Below are 25,183 nucleotides of genomic sequence, written 5' to 3'. Positions count from 1 at the left end.
GTCTCCCTCTCCACGTGTCCACGTGTGCGTGTCGCTGTCCGCGTCTCCATGCCTCTCTCCGCGTCTCTCCTTGTCCGAGCGAGTACCTCCCCTCGTGTGTCATCGCGTCTCCGTATTCATCTCCGCGTGTCTCCCTTCGTGTCTCCACCGTCTCTCTCCCCACACTCCCTCTGCCTGCTCCTCCTCCTTCTCACCCAGACCTCCCTGCACCAGTGGCGGCTCCTGCAAAATCTCTCAGGGGGGGCAAATGTCTGGATGATTGATAAGGATAAGGTCCACCCATGCAATGGATAAATTAACAGCTTAAGCATGTAAAGTCAACTTCACTTATTCTTTGGTTCTTTCGGTTAAGTCACGTCTAAAAATAAAATAATAAATTTTTAGACGTGACTTAACCGAAAGAACCAAAGAATAATTCCTGCAATCACGAAAGCTCCAAATTAAGATGCAACTTCACTTCTTTAATATTAATGAAAAATAAAGTGACTCTTACAATACATCTTGTTTGTTTCTATACTCACTATTATTACAATCCACTCAGTTTCTTTTATTAAAGATTCCACTAGGTGGCGACAAATAATATTGTTGACTGAAACGTGCTTACGTATGATGACGTAAGCACGTTAGTGCGAGCCCTCCCGGAAGCCATAGAGAATGCATTGGAGCGCCCGCCGTTCGAAAAAAAACATCTTTGAATGTAAGTCTATGGGAACACTCTGGGCGATTCTCAGCCAGAGTGAAATCGCCCAAAAAGAGGCGGTACTCCACAGAACGTGACATGACGCTGATTGGACTATATCCAGAGGCACAGTGACGGCTAGCGTAACTCTGTGGTTGAATGACATTGGTGGTGCGTCGCCCAATCGCCCTAATGAAGAAACCGCCCCTGCCCTGCACCCTTCCCTGGAGCGCAGAAGCGCACCCGACACGACCAGCGGCCCACGCGCGCTGGGACGCGGGCAGGGACAACGGCGGGGAGACAAAGACGGACGGGGAGATGGAGCAGTCCACGGGAGGCGTCGGCCCGGACCCCAGGAGCTCTCTGGCGCAAGCGGGACGGGACAAGAAGAGGCAGAGCCTCCTCACGCTGCACTGGTGCCTGACGCACAAAGGGGCCGTCCATAAATGACGTCACCCACCTGGAGGGAAGGGTGGGGGTCAGACATTTGTGACGATGTGTGACGAGCGGGGGGGGGGGGTTGAGAAATGTGACGTCACATCAAAATGCGCAACTTTAAGTAAATATAGACAACACGTTCTACCTAATTAAATAGACTTTTAAATAAATGTTTTCTCTTCTTGGTTCTTTCGGTAAAATCACGTAGAATAGAAATAATAAAATAATACAAATAAAACATAATAAAATAATTCTCACGACGTTTCGGCCACAATGCAAGCAGCCGTCCTCAGGTGAAGACCAGGTCTGTCGGGGAGACGCTGTTATGTTTATTTTTATTATTTTATTATTTCTCTACTACGTGACTTTACCGAAAGAACCAAGAAGATGAATCCCTGCAGTCACGAAAGCTTTAAATCGAAAAATGTTTTCTGCTACAACATCAGAGTGCAGCGCCACATTAAATAGTTGAAAGCGATTTGAAGCATGTTTTATTTTTGGGGGGGGCAGAGCTTTGTGACGTCATATTTGAGGGGTGGTAAAAAAATCGTCCAAAATCGCGTGACGTCATTTATGGGCGGCCCCAAAGGCAAAGGTCTCCCGCGTAGCCTCCGCCGGGGGGGAGAGCAAGTGCGGTCCAGCGGCTGTCTCTAGAGGGGGGAACTCAACCTGCAGTGAGAGCCCCGAAGTCACGGGGAGGCTGCCGCTTGTGGCGTCGTGCTCAGGGCGTTGAACGTGCCACGTAGAGGGGGGGGGGGGGGGCAGGGGGTTGAGATTACATCTCACGGCAGTTGAAACAATGTGGGCAAGGTTCTTAAACCCCCTCTCCACACCCCCCCCCCCGCCGTACCCACCATACCTCTAGCCATGGAGCAGTGTGAGTGTGGGGAGCGGTAGCGCAACAGGTAGCGCCGCACTGCGAACCCGGCGGCCCCGGTTCGATTCCCGCTCACGGCCAACGCCGGTGACGATAATCTGAACCGATCCTGAGCCTCCCCTTAGGTCGACTCAGCCTATAATTAGTACTTGGTACGGCATCGCCACTAAGGGAGACAAAGGCGGCCGGGCGTGGTGCTAGCCACCCACCCCCTCGCGCGCCGTGCCGGCCTTCGTAGGTGCTACTCGCTGGCGGCACTTGCCCCAACAGTCCGTTAAAGTTATACGGGGGATCTTTGTCTTTGTGGTGTGTGTGTGTGCCAAGGCTGGATGAGAACTACATGGTGTGTGAGGGCGTGTGCCTGCCGCGCTGTATCCTCTACACTCACTACCTCGACTTCTGCCGCAAGGAACACCTGGAGCCCGCCTGCGCCGCCACCTTTGGCAAGGTGAGAGACACCCCACCCCCTCCCCCCTCCCCCCCTCCCCCCCCCCAAAAAGACAAAGATCCCCCGTATAGCCTGAACAAACTGTTGGGGCAAGTGCTGTTAGCTTGCACCTCTCAAGGCCGGCACAGCGCACGAGGGGGTGGGTGGCCAGCACCACGCCCGACCGCCTTTGTCTCCCCAGTGGCGATGTTTACACACCGCACCAGGTACTCATTTGAGGCTGAGTCGACCTAGGGGAGGCTCAGGCTCGGTTGGCAGCGCGGCGTAGTGCTACTCCACCGCTCCCCACATGCTCACGCGCAAAACGCCTTCACTGTGCCTTTGATGACGATGATGGTTATGATGATGATGAAGATTATGATGATGATGATTATGACGACGATGATGATGATGCTGATTAATTTGTTTTGCCCCAGACCATCCGGCAGAAGTTCCCGCACCTCACCACCCGGCGACTGGGCACGCGCGGTCACTCCAAGTAAGATCTCCTGCGGTGCATTCAAACGTGCTCATCGTCATCATCATCTTCTTCTTCTTTCCTGTGGTGGGAGGGAGAGGGGCGGGGGGGGGATGTCCCCATGACCATGCCGAGGTTGGCGAGTGAGCCGCTGGACGGCTTCAGGAGGAGCCTCGTGGTGAACGTGAGAAGCGCTGCCAGCGAATGGTCACAGTGGGCAGTGAGTGGCCTTACCACGTGGGCCATCGTCTGAGGTATAGGCCCACATGCAGGAGATCCATAGACTCACCTAGAGACTCATGGACTCACGTAGACACCCACAGACTCATGTAGACACCCATAGACTCACGTAGACACACACAGACTCACGTAGATTCACATAGACACCCACATACTCACGTAGACACACACAGACTCACGTAGACTCACATAGACTCGCATAGACTCACATAGACAACCATAGACTCACGTAGACACCCATAGACTCACATAGACTCACATAGACACCCATAGACTCACATAGACACCCATAGACTAACACAGACACCCATAGACTCACATAGACTCACATAGACTCACATAGACTCACGTAGACACCCACAGACTCACATAGACACCCATAGACTCATGTAGACACCCATAGACTCACATAGACTCACATAGACACCCATAGACTCACATAGACTCACATAGACTCAAACAGACACCCATAGACTCACATAGACTCACATAGACTCACACAGACTCACGTAGATTCACGTAGACACCCATAGACTCACATAGACACCCATACACTCACATAGACTCACATAGACTCACACAGACACCTATAGACTCACGTAGACACCCATAGATTCACATAGACACCCATCAATTTACATAGACACCCACAGACTCATACACTCACGTAGACACCCAAAGACTTACATAGACACCCATAAACTCACAGAAATTCATAGACTTGCAGAGACACCCATAAACACTCACAGAAACCCACAGACTCACATAGAGACTCAAAGACTGACACAGAGGCCGATAGACCCACGTAGACAAACATCGACAACCCATAGACTCACACAGAGGCCCATAGACTCACATAGAAACCCATAGGTGAAAATAATTAAGTGGGCCGTGGTATTACTATGTGGGACATAGTGTGATCTGTAGACTGACATTGATATTCATAGTCTCTCACAGAGATACATAGATTATTTAGAGACCCTTAGACTCACATAGGGACCCATAGCTTGACATTTATTTAACACACGTCGGGTTAGTTGATCCGCAGGGTCCATATGTTCACATTGAAGTCGGTGCAGGCATTTATCCAGCAAGGCGCCCTGTGGCTGCACATTTCTGAAGTGTCGCGTGCCCGCCCCGATCGTACGGTTACCTGTCTGCGCGACCACCACAGGTACCACTACTACGGGATCGGTATCAAGGAGAGCAGCGAGTACTACCATGCCGTCTACTCGGGGAAGGGCCTCACCCGGTGAGCATCTTGAATCCACAGCGTGGGTTCGTTGTTTCAGTGAATTTCTCCATCCAGCCCGGATATCTTGGTCGACGGATCTCCGATTGCCTGGTGACCATTCCTCAGAACAAGAACTCAGCCTGGTGCCAAGGCCTTGACTTGCACAGCACCCAAGCTAAACTAAAACGAAACATTTTTTTTATTTGACCAGGTAAGGCCCCACTGGGGCTAGGACACCCCACACCCGTTGGGAGGGGTCCCGGGGGATCCCAGGACAGCCCACAGCTCATTTACGCCCCGACAGATGTAATGTTGTCCTGTACATCTATGGTTCACCCGTCTGTGCTCACCCTCACTTCAGCGTGGTGGAGATTACTCGCCCCTTTCACATATTTGTCTCTCGAACCTAAAATATGGAAGTTCTATTTTTGGCACATCCCATCAGCCACACGTCCTCCTTGATTTGTTATTTTAAGCAGCAAACTCTGGACATGATTCGACATTCAGTGTCTCATCAGCTGGTGAACTGCCGGATATTTCTTGACAAGGACCCTCCTTCTGTCAGATAAGGGGCGCCACGGTGGCTAGGAGATGTTAACTACCTCGCCTGGTATACAGGAGGTCGTGGGTTCGATCCCGACCCTGACGCCTGCTGTATATTTGGATTTTGCGTGTCTCTCTCTCTCTCATCATCATCACGGTGGCTAGATGTTAACTACCTCGCCTGGTATACAGGAGGTCGTAGGTTCGATCCCGACCCTGACATCTGCTGCTGTATATTTGGAGTTTGCGTGTCTCTCTCTCATCATCATCATCACGGTGGCTAGGAGATGTTAACTACTTCGCCTGGTATACAGAAGGTCGTGGGTTCGATCCCGACACTGCCGCCTGCTGCTGTATATTTGGAGTTTGCATGTCTCTGTCTCATCATCATCACGGTGGCTAGGAGATGTTAACTACTTCGTCTGGTGTACAGGAGGTGGTGGGTTCGGTCCCGACCCTGACGCCTGCTGTATATTTGGAGTTTGCGTGTCTCTCTCTCATCATCATCACAGTGGCTAGGAGATGTTAACTATTTCGCCTGCTATACAGAAGGTCGTGGGTTCGATCCCGACACTGACCCCTGCTGTATATTTGGAGGTTGCGTGTCTCTCGCTCATCATCATCACGGTGGCTAGGAGATGTTAACTACCTCGCTTGGTATACAGGAGGTCCTGGATTCGATCCCGACCCTGCCGCCTGCTGCTGTATAGTTGGATTTTGCGTGTCTCTCTTTCTCCGTGGTCGCGTGGATTTTTCTCCGGGTCCTCCGGGTTCTCCCCTCCACGTTTCGAATCAACGTCACGCGTTTTCGAGTATTTGGCTGCGAAAGAATGTCCACGTGATTAGCCCACACTTCGTTGAGCTATCATTTGTGGCCAGGTCGCTTCTGAAAGAGAGATGTGTTATAGCTCAGTGGGATAAAGCGTGGTCAAGTGTGGTGAAGAAGTGTGGTGGATTTATGGTGAAGCGTGGTGAATTTTGGTGAAGTGTGGTGAATTTTGGTGAATTGTGGTGAAGCTTGACTAACGGGACAGGCCTCCACGACCCACAAAGGGGCGTGTTGTTGTGGGGGTAGGGGGCAGGAGGCATCCCTCCAGCAGTGAATTGACCAGTTTTGTTGCCAGATAGAAGGGTAAAAAAAACAATTATCATATTTTTTACTGGCAAATGAGGTTCCCATAGAGCTGCCAATCACCATCACTTTCTCCATCTTCAATGAGCCACGGCGGGTTAATGATGCGGAGGTAGCTGTTAGGCTAATCGAGTTGTAAATGAGCTGGGCGGACTCAATCGAGGCAAGCAAGCAGCCTGCTGCTGCCGCTTGCTAATGGCTCCGTGGTTTCTTGTAGTAGCGCCGAGCGGTGGCGGATGTGGGGGGTGGCCGATGTTGGGGCTGGTGGGGGGTGACCGAGCGCCAGGCCAGATGGTGAAGATAACGGGGGGGGGGGCAGGCGAGGGTTGCTGCTGCTTGTTAGGGGCACTCAGTGCAGTGCAGTGTGTGCAGTGTGTGTGTGTGCAGTGTGTGTGTGTGCAGTGTGTGTGTGTGCAGTGTGTGTGTGTGTGCAGTGTGTGTGTGTAGTGTGTGTGTGTGCAGTGTGTGTGTGTAGTGTGTGTGTGTGCAGTGTGTGTGTAGTGTGTGTGTGTGCGCAGTGTGTGTGTGTGTGCAGTGTGTGTGTGTGCGCAGTGTGTGTGTGTGCGCAGTGTGTGTGTGTGTGCAGTGTGTGTGTGTGCGCAGTGTGTGTGTGCACAGTGTGTGTGTGTGCAGTGTGTGTGTGCGCAGTGTGTGTGCAGTGTGTGTGTGTGTGTGCAGTGTGTGTGCAGTGTGTGTGTGTGTGCACTTTGCGTGCAATGTGTATGCGTGTGTGTGAAGTTTGCGTGTGTGTGCAGTTTGCGTAGCTGCAGTGTGTGTGTATCTGTATAAAAAAATAAAGTTGAATTTTTTTTTAATGATAGAAAATAATATTATCATCATTGTGACACAAGTATACCAAGTTTGCAGTCGATACCGCATTGGGAAGTGGGTTAAAATCGAGTTACAAGATTTGAGGATACAACAACAACAGACAGAGTGAGTTCAATGAAAGCGTCTAAAAACATCTTTGGATTAATTCGCGTGAATATAAATGCGTCGTTCAACCCGCCACCACCCGACACAGCCAATCAGTGCGGTCTTGTGACGTTAACAGAACGTGGCCAATTCGTTACTAACTGCAGCACCTCCAGTGTGCTGGAGAGCAAACCCACAGCGTTGACAATCCGAGTCCTGTTGTAATAACAGCCATAGAGGATTCACGTGGGGATTGGCTTGCCTGTCCCGCTTTGTAGCCAATAAGGGATGAGCCAGGGAGCATGGCCTCGGCGTGATCACGGCATGTTAGCAGGGGTGATTGGCCTGGCCAATCGGGGCCTCAGCTAATGGGGAGCCGGATCAGAGGCGTGGTCCCGGGATTGACAGGGAACCTTCTGGAACGTTCAACGCTGTCTATAGAGGATTGGCTGGGGGGTACCACGTGACGAAGGGATTAAGAGAGAGAGAGAGGGAGAGAGAAGTCGGGAGCAGACTTGGAAACGAGCAGAGCGGGAGTCACGCGCGTACGAGGGCTCCGGGTGCCACGTGCGCGGTGGGGACTTGGCGAGAAGTCTGCCCTCTCTCCGTTGTCTGCCAGCAACGGAGAGTGTGTGTGTAAAGTGTAACTGTGAAAGTTGACAATACAAATGACTGATTCCGGAAGCCGTCTCAAGAAGGTTTATTACACTGTGAAGAAAGTTGTGCGTGTGTCGGTCTCGAATATGATGTCGTTACCAATGGCGGAGCCAGGATTTTCAGTTGGGGGGGGGGGGCAACTCTTCCAGCAATGAAACATGATAGAGGAGTTGTTAGTAAGTAAGGAGTTGCCCCTTGCTTTGTATTCGACGCGTGTGCGGCGATGGCGCAGCCATCGATCGAGGGTAGAATTCGAACCGCGTTGTGTGATCGGCATCGCGCTCGCTGAAGGTGAATGCCTTCAGGGAAGTCGTGGACTGTATAGGCGCAACTGCGCACAATTATGTGAGTCACTTACAACTGCTTTGCCGCTACTTATTGCCAATTATGGACTCAGACTATTGTCCTATCATCTCCTAGAGTCCCTGGCGCGTAATAATATACACAGCGGCAGTGGGGGTAGCAAAATGCAGATTTATTACTAATAAACCCCAATGATCTGATCGAGATTAGGGATTTCGATCAGATCATTGGGGGGGGGGGCACGTGCCACCCCCTCCCTCCCGATGTGACATGTTCGGATCAATTTAAGATCACTTCGCCTCCCTGTGCCTTCTCAGCATTGGCTGCTCTGTCCCCTTTTTGTGTTTGCAGGTTTTCTGGGAGCAAGATTAAGAGCGAGGTAAGTTTAGCACGTGGCAAGAGGCTTCACGCGACCAATAACAGCCATACATACGGGTGTTTTTTGTTTGTTGGGTTAGATCGCGTAAGTATATATAAATGTGTCGTTAAACCCGCCGCCACCCGACACAGCCTGTCAGTAAGGTTTGTCACGTTAACAGAACTTGCCAATTCGTTACGAGTACAGCAACACCGCTGATGGATGCCCATTGTAATTTATATTCATTCATTAATCTCCACACAACTTAGCACGTGAAGGGGTCTCAAGTGACGTCCTCACATCTACCCCCTCTATTTAAGGAACGAAACAGGAGGATTTCTCCACAAATCTGGCTGTCTGCCTGATGAAGCTGGTTGTAATTACTGGCGAAACGTCGTGCTCAGAGTGTAAGTGTTGTAGCTTGGCTGTCCAACACACAACCGGTGTTGCTACGTGTCTGTGTGTGTCTGTGTGTATGAGGAGCGGTGGTGTTTTGTTTAAAGCGTTGCGATACAAACCCGGCGACCTGAGTTCGATTCCCGCTCACAGCCAACACCAGTGACGATTATTTGAACAAGTCTTTGGCCTCCCCTAGGTCGACTCGGCCTCAAATGAGCACCTGTTGCGGTGTGTAAGCATCGCGGCTGGGGAGACAAAGGCGGCCGGGTGTGGTTCTGGGCACCCACTCCAATTGTGTGCCGTGCCGGCCTTCACGGGGTGCTACTCGCTAACAGCGCTTGCCCCAACAGTCCGCTGAAGGCTACACGGGGGACCTTTGTCTGTGTGTGCACAGGGAGGCTTCACGCGTAAATACTCGCTGAGCTCCAAAACCGGCACTCTCCTTCCAGAGTTCCCCAGCGCCCGCCAGCTCATCCTACCTGCGTCCGTGTCCAGAGACAAGGTGAGAGACAGGGACACACATAGACACACAGAGACAGAGACACACAGAGACAGAGACACACAGAGACACACAGAGACACACAGAGACAGAGACACACAGAGACAGAGACACACAGAGACAGAGACACACAGAGACACACAGAGACAGAGACACACAGAGACACACAGAGACAGACAGAGATAAGCTGAGAGACAGGGACACACAGAGACACACAGAGACAGAGACACACAGAGACAGAGACACACAGAGACAGAGACAGACAGAGACACACAGAGACAGACAGAGACACACAGAGACAGACAGAGACAAGGTGAGAGACAGGGACACACAGAGACACACAGAGACAGAGACACATAGAGACAGAGCCACACAGAGACACACAGAGACAGAGACACACAGAGACAGACAGAGACAAGGTGAGAGACAGGGACACACAGAGACACACAGAGCAAGCGACACACAGAGACAGACAGAGACAACGGGCGGGGGGGGGCACATTCCGCGTTGTGCGAACATCGTTCCCGAGTACACGAACGGCGTCGTAGCGACAACGCGCTGAGCGGGGGACTCGCCCCCCCTACCCAGTTGAATCCACGGCGCTGTGACGCACGCGGTGACCTCTCGCCCCTCCTGTGCGTGCGTGCGTGGGCCAGGCCGACACGCTGATCACGATGTACAAGACCCACTGCCAGTGCATCCTGGACAATGCCATCAACGGCAACTTTGAGGAGGTGAGCTTAGAGCGTGCATCGTCATTGTCGTCATCATCGTTATTATCATTATTTCACGCACCTCCGATTAGCATGGTTGGCTACGTACGGTGCGAAAGAGGTTCAGCGTACATCATTATCAGCAGCAAGAGCAGCAGCATTATTGTCAAACATCATCATCACGATCTCCAGCACATTCATCATCATCAGCAGCTGCACCAATCATAATCGTTAGCAGCTGCAGCAGCAGGATCAACATCGTCCGTGGCATATTCATCAGATCGCCATAGTCGTTCATTATTGTCACATTCATCATCATGAACCGCACATCCGGTTAGCGCGGTTGGCTACGTATGGCGCAAAAGAAGTGCAACATACTGTACATACATACACGAACGTCGTCAATAACGTCATAATTAAAAACATAGTAAAAATATAAATATAGCAGAAACTATATTTTGCCACTGGTAAAGGAGATCTCATGATTAAAAATACCTTTTCCAAAACCCGATCGTTCAACACATCGGCTGACATCATCACGATCATCACCACCAACACCAACACCATCAACATCACCACCAACACTACCAACAACATCATCATCGCCATCGCCACCGCCAGGGTCACATTGTGGTCACCGTCGCTACCACCACCACCAACATCATCATCATCATCACCACCAGCAACATCATCATCATCATCGCCGTCGCCACCACCACCAACATCATCATCATCATCGCCATCGCCACCGCCACGGTCACATCGTGGTCGCCACCACCAACATCATCATCGCCATCGCCACCACCACCAACATCATCATCATCATCATCGCCATCGCCACTAACATCATCATCATCATCGCCATCGCCACCAACATCATCATCATCATCATCGCCACCACCACCAACATCATCATCATCATCGCCACCACCACCATCATCATCATTGCCATCGCCACCACCACCATTATCATCATCATCATCGCCATCGCCACCACCACCAACATCATTATCATCATCATCGCCATCGACACCACCACCAACATCATCATCGCCACCGCCACCAACATCATCATCGCCATCGCCATTGCCACCACCACCACCAACATCATCATAATCGCCATCGTCACCACCACCAACATCATCATCATTATCGCCACCACCAACATCATCATCGCCACCGCCACCAACATCATCATCATCATCGCCACCGCCACCACCAACATCATCATCGCCACCGCGACGGTCACATCGTGGTTGCCGTCGCTATCGTTTGGCCTCCTCGTCCGCAGATCCAGAACTTCTTGCTGCACTTCTGGCAGGGCATGCCCAGCCACCTGCTGCCCCTCTTGGAGGAGGCCGCCGTGGTGGACGTCGTCTGCGTCTGCGACTCCATCTTGTACAAGGTCCGCCCGGCCGAGACAAGTTTGTTCCGTTGCATCGGTCGAGGGCCGACATTCATCCAGCAGTGGGTAGATCACGGCCGATGTGACGATAACCGTGATGAGACATGATGTGGCCGGGTGGTTACATTTTATTTTTTTACTCTTTTGTTTTATTTTACCAAGTAAGGCTCACTCGAGCAATGTAGCTCTTTTTAACACGCGACCTGGCCACAAATGATAACTCAACGAAGTGGCTTATCACGTGGATATTTATAGCGGACAAATTATCTAAACGCGTGGGGAAAAACTGGAGGATGTGGAGATAATTTCACGTAGCCACGGGGAGCACATGAAAACTCCAATTATATACATTTTGATTTAAAGCTTTCGTGACTGCAGTGATTCATATTCTTGGTTCTTTCGGTAAAGTCACGTAGAAGGGAAATAATAAAATAATATAATAAAATAAAATAATAATATAAAAACACAAGCAATCATCATCAGGTGTGTTGCAGTCGAAACGTCGTGAGAATTTTTATTGTTTTATATTTATATTATTTTATTATTTCCCTTCCAATTATATAGTTTAGCAATGTTGTGGATTTACTCTCCAACACACCGGTGGGCTGAAGTAGTCACTAATTTTGCACATTTTGTTTACGTGACAAACCTTATTAATTGGCTGTATTGGGTGGTGGTGGGTTAACGACACATTTATATATTTACGCGCCTTAACCCAAAAAAAACTTTCATATGAATCCAAATATACAGCAAGCGTCAGGGTCGGGATCGAACCCACGACCTCCCGCATAGCAGGCGAGGTAGTTAACATCTCCTAGCCACCGCGGCACAATTAAATAACCCAGGAAGCTGTGCTTACACGTTCCATGGCGTCGCAGGCTTTTGTCCGAGCGTGTGCCGCTGGACGGGAGGTGGGGGGGGGTGCTTGGCGACGCGGTCGGCACCGTCAGCCTCGTCGCGCTGGGCGTGGCTTGCACGGGGGGGGGGGGGTTTCCCACCTTCGGGAGGCAGCAGCAGCAACAGGTTATAGGGGCGGCCGTTATAGGGGCGGCCGTCAATCCTTTTTGAACGGGGCCACAAAACGCCGACCGCTTGCAGGAGGGGTTTCCCATGTTCGGGAGGCAGCAGCAACAGGTTATAGGGGTGGCCGTTATAGGAGCGACCGTTATAGGGGCGGAGGTTATTGGGGGAGGCCGTTATCGTGGGCGGCCGTTATAAGGGTCGACCGTCAATTTTTTTTTTAACGGGGCCCAAAAACGTCGACCGGCCGAACACACGATTCAATGGTATGAAACCGTCGGGGTTGCGGACTTCCCAGTGGAGCGACGGACTGCACCGAGGGATCGTCCCCCGCACCGACGCCGTTGCCCCCCTCCCCCCCCCCCCCTGTGCCGTCGTCTGCAGGTCCTCACCGATGTCCTCATCCCGGGAACGATGCAGGAAATGCCGGACAGGTTCGTGGAGTTTTCCCACCTCAACATCCATCACCACCCCCACCGCAACCACCACCCCCTTCCCCCGGGCCCCGTCAACCGCACGTTGTCCGACGTTTCGCTCCACACCCTCCGGAGGAGGAGCTGCCGGCACGTGGGGGATAGTTTGCGGCGGGTCTTTGGCACTCTCTACCCTCTTTCTTTCTCTTCCTCTCTCTTCTCCCTCTCTCGCACGCTCCCTAGATCATATCCTGGGTTCACTCGCTCGCATCTCCCGTTACTTGGGAGAGCAGTGCACCCCGGTTATTTTCTGTTCCTTCACTGGCTGTTGTTTCCTGCTGCTGCTGCTGCTGCTGTTAAAACTATATAATAACGGTAGTAATTGTGGGGTCAGATCTTGCCACATTTGTTGCTTTGCTTTAACATAAACGCGCTCAATATTTGACGTCTTGCGTGTCTCTGCGTCTCTTTTCTCTCCCGGGCTGCTGCCCGTGCTGCTGAGCGGCAGAGTAGCGGCGAGCGCTGCGCTGCGCTGCGAACCCGGTGACCCGAGTTCGATTTCCGCTCACGGCCAACATCGGTGACGATTATCTGAACCGGTCCTGGGTGTGGTGTGTAGTAAACATCGCCACTGGGGAGACAAAGGCGGTCAGGCGTGGTTCTCGCCACACACACTCGGTCGGCCTTCATATGTGCTCGCTAACAGCACTTGCCCCAACAGTCCGTTAAGGTTATATGGGGAAGGGGGGGGTCTTTGTCTTTGTGCATGCGTGTGCATGCGTGTGTGTGCATGCATGTAGCAGAGCCGTTGTACGCGTGGTTTTGTGACAATCGCATCGAAAGTTGAGCGGCCACCAGCCCCTCGCAACCGTCCAGAGCCCCCGTTGGCCGCCGCGGCGGCTGCGAGCGTGCCGCGAGGATTACCAGCCGATTGGCATCGTGCAGGGAGGGGCTGGGTGGGGAGGGAGGGGCTGGGTGGGGAGGGGAGGGGAGGGTGGGGAGGGGCTGATCACCCCGTGGTGCCCTTATAAAACTCAACGTTTAACCTACTCACGCCGGCTTGTGCCCGCCCTCACAGTCGGCCATATTTGCGGAATACACCACGCCGCCGTTGACCCTGGCCATTGACCGAGCAACCCAACGTTCCTACCAGCTCCCTCCACAGGAATGTGTTATTGCCGGCGATCTCAGTCGGTCGTCGCACAGCACCTGGGTCTGTTCCCTGACCTCATGCACTTCGCTTGGCACATCAGTTACGCTCGTCTACGTACGGTGCAAAATGAGTTTGATGTGCATACGTGCACACGTGCGTGGCGCGCCTGGTGTGCACCCCCCTGGCCTCGTCCTGTCAGCGGCGAGCCTTCCGCACGTCACGTGACGGCGTCAAGGTGCACCCAGCCTGGCGCAAGCGCCGCCGCCGTCGTCGTCAGCGCCGCTTAGTTTGGCGAACGGCGGCCGCCGTTTGACGTTGCTGTTGTTGTTGATGCCGAGGCAGTTGTTGATGATGCCGTTGTTGTTGTTTTCGTTGTCATCGCAGCCTGCTGGTGGACGTGCGGGGGCTGGCGCGCCACTGGGACCGCTGGGCCAGCTCGTCGCTGGAGACGCTGCCAGCGCTGCTCTCCGAGCGCAAGCTGCCCATCGCCAGACGCTTCTCGGCGTCGCTCAAGCGGCAGACGTCGTTCCTGCACCTGGCGCAGGTGAGGGCAGGAGGGCGGGTAGAGGGATGTGGAGCTGAACCCCCAGGGGGGGTAGAGGGGTGTGGAGCTGAACCCCCAGGGGGGGTAGAGGGATGTGCAGCTGAACCCCTAGGGAGGGTAGAGGGATGTGGAGCTGAACCCCCAGGGAGGGTAGAGGGATGTGGTGCTGATGCGAGGTGTGTGATCGCGCGACGTGGCGTGCCGAAACGCTTCTCCGATACGGTCCAAGCCGCCGTCGTTCCAATCATTTTGCCGCCTCCCCCTCCCATGCCTCTCTGCCCTTCCTTCCCCCCCCGCCGCCACGGGTCAGATCGCGCGGCCGACGCTGTTGGACCAGGCGACGGTGAGCGCTATGGTGCGCGACGTGGAGCGCGTGGACCTCAACTCGCTCGGCTCGCAGGCGCTGCTCATGCCGCCCGGCGGCGCCGCCGACGACCCCGAGTTCGACTCCGACCCCGAGTGTGGGTTGCGGCGTTGCTTCCGCCACACGCGCGACACCCCCCGTGACGATCGTTGACATCGTCGTCATCGTCACGATCCGCAGGCGGACGGCCTGTATGTGTCCGCTGCGCTGTTTCGTAATGACGACGATTTCACGCGTCGTCTTGAAGATGTGTGGAATGCGATGCGGTGACCACCGACTTTGTTCGATGGCCCAGCCGTCCTTTCCCAATGGATGCCGGATAACAGAATTTCTGCTGAAATATGATGATGATGACGGCTATACGGATTTTTTTTTACTGGTAGGAACCTCCTGGTTACACTAGCCCACAGGGGATTATTGTGTCCGTCGTGCAGGGAGGGGCTGGGTGGGGAGGAGAGGGTGGAGAGGGGCTGGGTGGGGAGGGTGGGGCTGGGTGGCGGGTGGGGCTGGGTGGGGAGGGGCTGGTCACCCCGTGGTGCCCTTATAAAACTCAACGTGTAACCTACTCACGCCAGCTTGTGCCCGCCCTCACAGTCGGCCATATTTGCGGAATACACCACGCCGCCGTTGACCCTGGCCATTGACCAAGCAACCCAACGTTCCTACCAGCTCCCTCCGCAGGAGGAATGTGTTATGTGTGTGCGTTACGTGTCTCCCTTTGTGTACCCACGTGTCTACAGATGACTCGGTGGTTGTGTTCCAAGAGTTGAGGGATCTGCTGAAGAGCGGTGCCACGGTGGAGGCGTTCATCGAGTGGCTGGACCAGGTCCTGGAGAACCGGGTGATCAAGGTCCCCTGACGCACACAAAGACAAAGATCCCCCGTATAGCCTCAACATACTTTTGGGGCAAGTTCTGCAAGCGAGTAGCGCCTGTGAAGTCCCGCGCAGGTACGCGAGGGTGGTGGGTGGCCAGCACCGCACCCGACCGCCTTTGTCTCCCCATTGGCGATGTTTATTACACACCGGACCAGGTACTCATTTGAGGCCGAGTTGACCTTGGGGATGCCCAGGACCGGTTAACTGGTGTTGGTGGCCGTGAGCGGGACTCAAACTGGGGTCGCCGGGCTCGTAGCGGAGCGTGACAACCACCACACCACCGCTCCCCGCTGATACACACGCACGCACACACAGTACACACACACACAGTACACACACACAGTAAATGCACACACAGTACACGCACACACACACAATACACGCACACACACACAGTACACGCACATACAGTACACGCACACACACACAGTACACGCACACACACACAGTACATGCACACACACACAGTACACGCACACACACACACCGTACACACACACACACTACACGCACACAAACAGTACACGCACACACACACAGTACACGCACACACAGTACACGCACACACACAGTACACGCACACAATACACGCACACACAGTAAACGCACACACATTCAGTACACGCACACACACACCGTACACACACTACACGCACACACACAGTACACGCACACACACAGTACACGCACGCACACCCACGTGTTTATTTGAGTCCACTCGAAAAAAAAACACAGAGGTCACGTCGAAAACCCATACGGAGCAGGGGGAGAACACACGAACTCCGCACACGGTGTCACGGTCTGCACCGGGACCGCAAACCCAGGCCCCCCTCCTCCCCCCTTCTCGCCGCGCGACACAATCATCACCACCGCCACCCTGGTGCCCCCTCGAGCCTTTCCGCAGCGGGCAAGGCTGGCGACGCGGGTGAGCAGCGGGGGGGGGGGGGGTCACAGCTTTGCCATCGCCCTCGCCTCTGTGTCGTTCGAGCAGCCGAGCAAGCAGAACGGGCGCACGCTGAAGAAGAGGGCTCAGGACTTCCTGCTGCGCTGGAGCTTCTTCGGGGCGCGCGTCATGCACGGCCTCACGCTCAACAACGCCTCCAGCTTCGGTGAGCGCGGGCCCATCGTCGCCGACCCCGGCAGCGAGGCCGGAGGGAGAAGATAGCCGAGCAGGGAGGGAGGTCGGTCGGTCTGTCGCGGTGCCAACGTTGGCGCAGCGTGGTTCAGATCGTTGGACCATAATAGAGGTTTTTTTGGGGGGTTAGATCGCGTAGATATAATAATGTGTGGTTAAACCCGCCACCACTCGACACAGCCAATTTAATGAGGTTGTGTCACGTGAACAGAACGTGGCCAATTCGTCACTAGTACAGCACTAACCGGTTGTGCGTTGGAGAGCCTAGCCACAACATTTACCATCTGAGTACGACGTTTCGCCAGTTATTACGACCGGCTATCACCAGACGACAGCCAGATGGTCGGACCCTACATTTGGCACGCCATTGGCACGCGTTCGCGGCCGCTGGCCTAATGTTGGCCCAAAGTCGCTACGTGGTTTGAGATTGATGGACCTACAGTGGCTCGACGTCGCCCCAACATTCGCCCCAACACGTTACGCGTTCCGCGAGCATCGCGTTCAACCCGCGCCGAGCAGCGTGCCCGAGTGCTTGCGGGGCGAACCTTCATCCGGCAGCGGATCGATAAAAAGGGGAGGGCGAACGTCGCATCCGTCCGACGCGTCGGCGCAGTTCGCTCGTGTCGTGGGCCGCCCAGAGTGTAGGTCGGTGCAACTGCGGCCGCGGCCAACTGGGCTGGAGGGTCCATGGCGCGCCACGTTACCCCACCGGTGTACCCGTGTGCGTACGTGCGGCGGCGGGCAGCGATCGAACGCGACCGCCCGCACCGAACCCGTCCTGGGGCTTCCCCGAGGCAATGCGTCTGCGCGGTGAAGTGGCGGCGATTGTCTGCACCAGACTTGGGCCTCCCCTAGGTCGACTCAGCCGACGAGACATCACGAAGCAGCAGTGCTTGAAGAGCCACCGCATGCGGCTGTGGAGCCGCGGGGTTTGCTGACCTCTGCTGTAGGTAGCCTCAAATGTGTACCTGGTGCGGGATACACCGCAGTCAACCCGTGCGGTTTATACCCCGTGTTCTTGTACAGGGAAATTGAGTTTTCAGGTCCATACGATGTACAGCCGTTTCAATAGGGGCAGCAACATTTTTTTGTCTATTTGTTTGTGTTTCTCCCTCGTGATGGGGACTTCGTAGGATGAATTTATCAAGAAGGAGCAGTCCTTCAAGAGCTGCATGCAGCCGCAGGTTGCTGACCTCTGCCCGAGGTCGACTCAGCCTCAAATGTGTACCTGGTGCTGTAAATAAAACGTCAGCTGTGGGGAGACAAAGGCAGCAGGGTGACGGTGCTGGCCAGCACCCGCACCACGAGCCGCGACCGCTGGCACCAGTTGGTATCGATGTTCTGCACTGGCCTTGCGCCTCCCCTAGGTCGACTCGGCCTCAAACGAGTATGTGGTGCGCAGCTCGTGCGGCCACCCACGCTCCGCGCGTGGCACGCCGGCCTTCGTAGGCGCCGCTAGCTCAGGGCACTGCTAAAGGCTACGCGGGGGGCGGATGGGGTGGGATCGTTACCTCTGTGTGTGTGTTGGCAGGCTCGTTTCACCTGATCCGCATGCTGCTGGACGAGTACATCCTGCTGGCCCTGGAGACTCAGTTCAACAACCACAAGGAGCAGGAGCAGCAGAGCCTGCTCGACAAATACACGCGCAACGGAGGTGTCTGTCTCGCGCTCACACGGACACACGCTGTCTGCCTTCGATGCACATGGACACACGAGTCTGTGATGCAGGCATAACGAATCTGACCCCTGACCTTCCTTGCCACCCCCCTTCTCCCCCCGTGCACCTCCCAGACGCGAGCCGCACTACCCTCAGCGCCACCCCCAGCTCGTGCTTTCTGGCGAGCCGGGCCAAGGCTTGCTTGGCCCTGACCCCAGGGCCCGAGAGGGTCAAACGCGAGACCACCGCTCCGGCTCTGCTGCAACCTTTGCAGCAGCAGCAACAGCAGCATCAGCAGCACGCGTACCACGACCAGCAGAGGCACCACCACCACCACAACCACCACCACCACGAAAGCCAACAGCATCATCATCATCAGCAGCAACAGCAGCATCATCATCATCAGCAGCTGTCACCCATGAGATGCGGCCTCTACTCCTCCATGCTGGGAAGCCACGAAGCGACTCTTGCAGGTGAGGTCCCTTGGAATCATTGTCGTCGTCATCATCGTCGTCATCGTCGTCGTCATCGTCGTCATCGTCGTCATCGTCGTCGTCGTCGTCGTCATCGTCGTCGTCGTCGTCATCGTCGTCGTCATCATCATCGTCATCATTGTCGTCGTCATCATCATAGTTGTCATCGTCGTCTTCGTCGTCGTCGTCATCATCGTCGTCATCATTGTCGTCGTCCTCATCGTCGTCGTCATTGTCGTCGTCATCATCGTCGTCGTCAATGTCGTCATCATCATCATCATCATCGTCGTCGTCATTGTCGTTGTCGTCATCATCGTCGTCATCATCGTCGTCGTCATCGTCGTCGTCATCATCGTCGTCGTCGTCGTGAGCCATGGTCTATCCACTGCTGGATGAAGGGCTCCCCATGCCATCGTGGTGCATTATAAACGTGCATCGTGGATGCAACCTCGGCATCACTCAGCTGTCACGCATTAACGCTCGTCCCGTCCTTACGCCCGTCGCGTACTAACACCTGTCGTGCACTCACGCTAGTCTTGAACTAACCCCCGTCGCGTACCAACGCCGTTGTGTACTAACGCCCATCGTGTACTAACGCTAGTCGCGTACTAACCCCCGTCGCGCACTAATGCTAGTCGCATCCTTACGCTGGTCGCGTACTAACCCCCGTCGCGTACCAACGCCGTTGTGTACTAACGCCCGTTGTGTACTAACGCTATTCATAATCAACGTTTTTGGGTTTAGATCGCGTTATTTATAAATGTGTTGTAACCCTCCACCACCCGACACGGCCAATCAGCAAAAAAGTGTCACGTTCACAAAAGACAAATAGTTCACTGCTTTAGCCCACCGGTGTGTTGAAGCCACAACATTTACAATTTGAGTACGACGTTTCGCTGGTAATTGCATCCAGCATCATCGGGCAATTCGCCAGAATGGTGAGGCTAGTCGCGTACTAACACCCGTCGCGCACTCACGCCCCCATGGTTTCGTCGCCCAGACTACCCGGCAGGTCACCCGGAGCTGTTGCTGAGCCGCGGCAGCGTCATCATGAACCAGCCGCCGCCACCCGCCCGGCCGGCCCGTGGCCCCCTCTGAGCGCGGCGGGGGCCGCTGCGGCCCGGGGCCCCCCCAGGTCGCGCCAGCCGCCCCCCCGCCGGCTCACGGCTACGCCGAGGCGGCCTATGACAACTCCCTCGACTACTATCCCGGCAGCAGCTACGGACGATCCCACCACCACCACCACGAGCAGCAGCAGCTACAGCTGCACCACCACCAGCAGCAACACCACCACCAGCACCACCACCAGCACCAAGACAGCAGCAATGGCAACAACAGCCACCACAATCGTACGGGCAACAGCGTCTGCAGCAACAACATCATCGTCGTCGACAGCAGCAGCAGCAGGAGTCATAACAACACCAACAACAACAGTAGCGGTGGCGGCGGTGGCCGCGAGGCCTCGCAAGGCAACGTCTACGCCACGTCGCCGTTCCGCCAGCGTGGAGGCTACGCGCCGCCGCCGCCATTCCACGCGGGGGCCGCGTACGGCCACGCGGCGTTCGCGACGGGGCCGCGTGGAGGCTGCGGAGTTGACGGCGGCTACGGCTACGGGCTGCCGACGGGCGGCGCGGGGGGCGATGGCGGCGTGGACGCGGGGTTCTCGTGCGCCGCCACGGGCCCAGGTGACCACGCGGAGGGCGCGGTGGTGGGGGCTGGGGGGAGGGGTTAGGCATTGAGGTTCAGGGGGTCACGGGGTTAGAGGCAGAGGCGTAGCTAGGGGGGGGGGGGGGGGCAGGGGGGTACATGTGTCCCCGGGCGCCAAGGTAAAGGGGCGCCAAAATGAGGCTTACGACGTTACATTATAACTTATTGCGGCGGGCGCGGCAGCCTGAAACTACCGCACAAATCTACACCTCAACCTAAAAGTTTATATATCCCGCCACACACTGTCATGTAATTACATTTTGGTTTGTGATTAAACGGGAGGGGGGGGGGTCGCCAATTTTATAGTTTGTCCCCGGGCGCAAAATATCCTAGCTATGTCACTGGTTAGAGGAACACGGGGGTTGTGCGTTAGGGTGGTGAGGGGGTTTGGGGTTCGAGGTGTTGGTGCTTGAGGTGAGTGGTTAAGGGGTGTGCCGTTTGGGTTTACGATTTTAGGTCGACTCGGCCTCAAATGAGTACCCGGGTGCGACGTGTGAACTTTGTCACTGGGGAGACAAAGGCGGCCGGGCGTGGTGTTGGCCACCCAACCCCCTCGTGCGCCGTTCCGGCCTTCATTAGGTGCTGCTCGCTAACAACACTTGCCCCAACAGTCTGCTAAGGCTATACGGGGGTCGGATCTTCGTCTTGCGTGTGCGAATAAAGTAATGGTCGACCCGATGATGCCCCCTCCCCTTCCCGCGCAGGCTTCTACGGCGCTGGCGCTCTAGCCGGCCGTGCCGTGCCGGTCATCAGCTGCCACGGCGCGTCGCGGGCCCCGGAGCGGCCCGACCCTCTGGGGCTGCTCTGCGGCGGAGAACCCCCCGGTTACTACGGCGACGGCAAGCATCACGGTTACTACGGCGACCACAAGGCTGACGACGGTTGCTACGGGGCGAGGAAGGCGGAGGAGGAGTATGGCTGCTGCTCGTCCGCGGGTGAGGAAGGGGTACCAAATGCGGTGGCGACGATCACGATCCGTGTTGCGTGCGCAGGCTGTTGGGGCCTTGACACACACACACAATGGGGCCGTCCATAAATGACGTCACGCACCTAGGGGGGGGGCGGGGTCAGACATTTGTGACGATGTGTGACGAGGGGTGGGGGGTTTGAGAAATGTGACGTCACATCAATATGCGCAACTTTTAAATAAATATAGACAACACGTTCTACTTAATTAAATAAACTTTTTAATAAATGTTTTCTCCTACAACATCAGAGTGCAGCGGCACATTAAATACGCACTATAATGACAATAGTTTAAAGCGATTTGAAGCATATTTTTTTTTTTGGGGGGGGGGGCAGAGCTTTGTGACGTCATATTTGAGGGGGGGGGGTCTGACTTTTTGTGACGCCATGTGACGAGGTGGTGAGGTGGCCAGAACCCACTCCCGACCGCCTTTGTTTCCCCTGTGCTGATGTTTGCACGGCGCACCGGGGGCTCGTTTGGGGCGAGCATCTGAACCAGTGCTGTGCCTCCCCTGGGTAGATTCGAGTCGGCACACACAACACACAAGACAAAGATCCCCCGTGTAGCGTTAATAGACTGTTGGGGTAAGTGCTGTTAACGAGCAGCGCCTGTGAAGGCCGGCACGGCACACGAGGGGGTGGGTGGCCAGCACAATGCCCGGCCGCCTTTGTCTCCCCAGTGGCGATGTTTACACAACGCACCAGGTACTCATTTGAGGCTGAGTTGACCTAGGGGAGGCCCAGGACCGGTTCAGATAATCGTCACTGGTGTTGGCCGTGAGCGGGAATCGAACCCTGGTCGCCAGGTTCATAGCGCAGCGTAGCCCTAACCGCTGCACCACCGCTCCCCCCACGCACATTAACAGACACACAAACATATACCTGGCTACTTTCATCTTTAGGCCCATCTCTTTAAAGTGGCCTTCCCTCTACAGCTTGACCCGTTGCCCCAGGTTCTGTTTTCGTTTCCTGCTTTTCATTCCTTGCGTATTGGGATCTTAGGATGGAATGCGCATTATACATTAGAATTATTGTTATATTATTTTCTAATACGTGTATCTCGGTCACATGACTGCATGTGTCTATCTAACAGGTGCATGTCCATCTAGCGCGTGTGCGTCTATCCAACACGTGCGTGTGCGTTTATCCAACACGTGTGCGTCTACCTAATACGTGAGTGTGCGTGTGCGTCTATGTGTGTACGTTGAACTTCTTTCGCGCTGTACGTAGCCAACTGTGCCAATGGGAAGGATAACATATGTATGTGCATGTCTATCTGACACATACACATATTTGTGTATGTGTCTGTCAAACACTTATGTGTGTATCTATTTTACACTTGGGTGTGTTTGTCTATCATGAATGTGTGTCTCACACGTGTGTGTGTGTGTGTGCATACCACGTGTGCCTGTCGAACATGTGTGTGTGTCTATCTGACACTCGTGTGTATGTGCGCGTGTGTCTCTGGGGAGCGGTGGTGCAGCGGTTAGCGCGCAGCACTACGAACCTGCCCACCCTGGTTCGATTCCCGCTCACGGCTATCACCAGGGACGATTATTTGAACTCGTCCCGGGCCTCCCCTAGGTCGACTCAGCCTCAAATAAGTACCTGGCACGAAGTCTAAACATCACAACTAAGCCTTCATAGGTGCTCGCTAACGGCACTTGCCCCAACAGCCTGCTGAGGCTATACAGGGAATCTTTGTCTTTGTCTATCTAATTCGTGCGTGCGTGTGCGCTGTTCGACAGGCGACGCAGATGCGTCGCTGTCCCAGTGCATGTACGACAGCAGGGCGGCTCTCTACAGCTCCCAGCATGCCCTGCACTACGCCCAGCACGCGTCGTCGCATCCGCAGCAGCAGCAGCCGCAGCAGCCGCCCCTCCCGCCCATCGCCACCGTCTTCATGGACCAGATCACGGGCGAGAGCTGAACCGACCAACGTCTGCCCGGCATGTTCCGAGCGGCTACGGCGATCGTGATGATCTGCAACAGCGGCGGCAACGATCAGCGATCTCTCTTTCGCGCGGCCGACGGTGTCGATGCAGAACACCGGCTACGATTTCACATTCAAAGTTCAAAGTTCATTTATTAGGTATAGCCCTGTGAGCCATTCGGCTCTTGAATCGGGTGCAACCGCAACAAACAAAAAACTAAAACATGAACAAGAAAACATCTTAAAGTGACTGAGTGCAAACAGAAAATCCAAGAAAAAACAGCAAAATATTGCAGAAAAATCACCGTACACCAACCCTGTGCAAATATCCCAGTGGGATGCAAGTCAAACAACAACAACCACAAGACAACTTAGATTAAGGCCATCAGTCTAACTCTGTACTACAACAAACAAATATGGCCAAACCAAAAAACTTTTCGAAAATCACCAAAATAAAGCCAAGACAGACAACAGCGTCAGGAGCAGCGCAGTAGTGGCGTGTCGCCGTGATGTCTCCTTCTTCGTAATTCGTGGATCGGGGGCATTGCGTCGTTACGCGTTGCTACTGCCCGTTCTGGATGACCAACAGTCACGGCACACTGCTACTGGAGAGTTTTTATTTTCATGTTTCCCATTTGTGCATCCGGTATCAGCATCTACTGCTGCCATGGTTTGTGCGGTTGAGGTTGGACCACGAGCGATGTTCAGCGCCGCGTTCCGATCGTCAAAACCAGCAAGATCAGCCTGGGGTTGCCACCCTTCCGTCTGATGGACGTGGCAAACGAAATCTAAGATGCAGCGTGGGGAGAAGAGGAATAATATCTCACGGTCGCGGAAGATGGGGAGGGTGGGGGGGGTGGAGAACCACGTGGGCACGCATCGTCTTGAGTGGTGAATAATCCTTGTTGTTGTTGTTGTGTTTATTATCACGCAACTAACAAACAGCTGCTGCCTCAAATTTCGATTTAAAGCTTTCGTGACTGCAGGGATTCATCTTCTTGGTTCTTTCGGTAAAGTCACGTAGAAGGGAAATAATAAAATAATAAAAATAAAACATAACAAATAATTCTCACGACGTTTCGGCTGCAACGCAAGCAGCCGTCCTCAGGTGAAGAATGAAGCACCACCAAGCTCCAAGCTTTATATTTTTTATATTTTATCATGTTTAATTGTTATTATTTTATTATTTCCCTTCTACGTGACTTTACCGAAAGAACCAAGAAACTGCTGCCTCGTGAACGAGGACGATCCCCGGGGAGAACCGGGACGGTTGGCAACTCCACCGCACCACGGGGGGATCAGCTGTATTTTTTTATTTTGGTTCAAATGTTTTTTTTATTTACTTACCCAGCCCCTTAATTTCTCACCCAGTGTGATGTATCCGGGTCGCTGGTAGACTTGAGTAGGTGGCACGTGACTGTTGTAGCTGAGGCACAGATATATATTTTTTGCCGGTCGCTGGTAGACCAAGCTGAAATTCAGCCCCGCTTCAACAAATACGCAGGCTACAGTACAAAGACAAAGGTCCCCCCCGCTCTGTATAGCCTTAGCAGGCTGATGGGGCAAGTGCCGTCATCTATTAAGGCCGGCACGTCACACGAGAGGATGGGTGGCCAGCACCACGCCGGATAATCATTTAGGGCT

The 25,183-nt window shown here is 54.4% G+C and overlaps 1 protein-coding gene across 1 annotated transcript; it reads left to right on the top strand.

Annotated features, from left to right (window-relative positions):
• The first annotated feature begins 871 nt into the window (after nucleotides 1-871).
• LOC133352882 (DNA-binding protein RFX6-like) lies at nucleotides 872-24,346 on the top strand. The gene is made up of 19 exons (XM_061568872.1): nucleotides 872-1,095; nucleotides 2,319-2,442; nucleotides 2,859-2,920; nucleotides 4,314-4,391; nucleotides 8,275-8,302; nucleotides 9,075-9,182; nucleotides 9,836-9,913; nucleotides 11,184-11,297; nucleotides 12,702-12,751; nucleotides 14,268-14,427; nucleotides 14,738-14,888; nucleotides 15,532-15,641; nucleotides 16,660-16,777; nucleotides 18,335-18,457; nucleotides 18,595-18,933; nucleotides 19,934-20,013; nucleotides 20,069-20,618; nucleotides 21,345-21,575; nucleotides 23,355-24,346. Exons 1-19 carry the CDS (start codon nucleotides 872-874, stop codon nucleotides 23,534-23,536), a joined length of 2,910 nt encoding a protein of 969 aa, XP_061424856.1. The 3' UTR covers nucleotides 23,537-24,346.
• Nucleotides 24,347-25,183: the final 837 nt, after the last annotated feature.

Source organism: Lethenteron reissneri, chromosome 5 (genome assembly GCF_015708825.2).
Source record: "Lethenteron reissneri isolate LAM-NWPU_2019-01 chromosome 5, ASM1570882v1, whole genome shotgun sequence".
NCBI classification, from domain to species: Eukaryota; Metazoa; Chordata; class Hyperoartia; order Petromyzontiformes; family Petromyzontidae; genus Lethenteron; species Lethenteron reissneri.
The sequence above is the reverse complement of the archived record's forward strand: the minus strand, read 5'-3'. Positions and strand labels throughout refer to the sequence as shown.

Bases quoted from the DNA above. Each gene is read 5' to 3' on its own strand.
- LOC133352882 (XM_061568872.1), top strand. From the start codon at position 872: ATGAAGAAACCGCCCCTGCCCTGCACCCTTCCCTGGAGCGCAGAAGCG. The intron at 1,096-2,318 runs GTGCCTGACGCA...GTGTGTGCCAAG, and splicing joins AGCCTCCTCACGCTGCACTG to GCTGGATGAGAACTACATGG. The intron at 4,392-8,274 runs GTGAGCATCTTG...TTGTGTTTGCAG, and splicing joins TCGGGGAAGGGCCTCACCCG to GTTTTCTGGGAGCAAGATTA.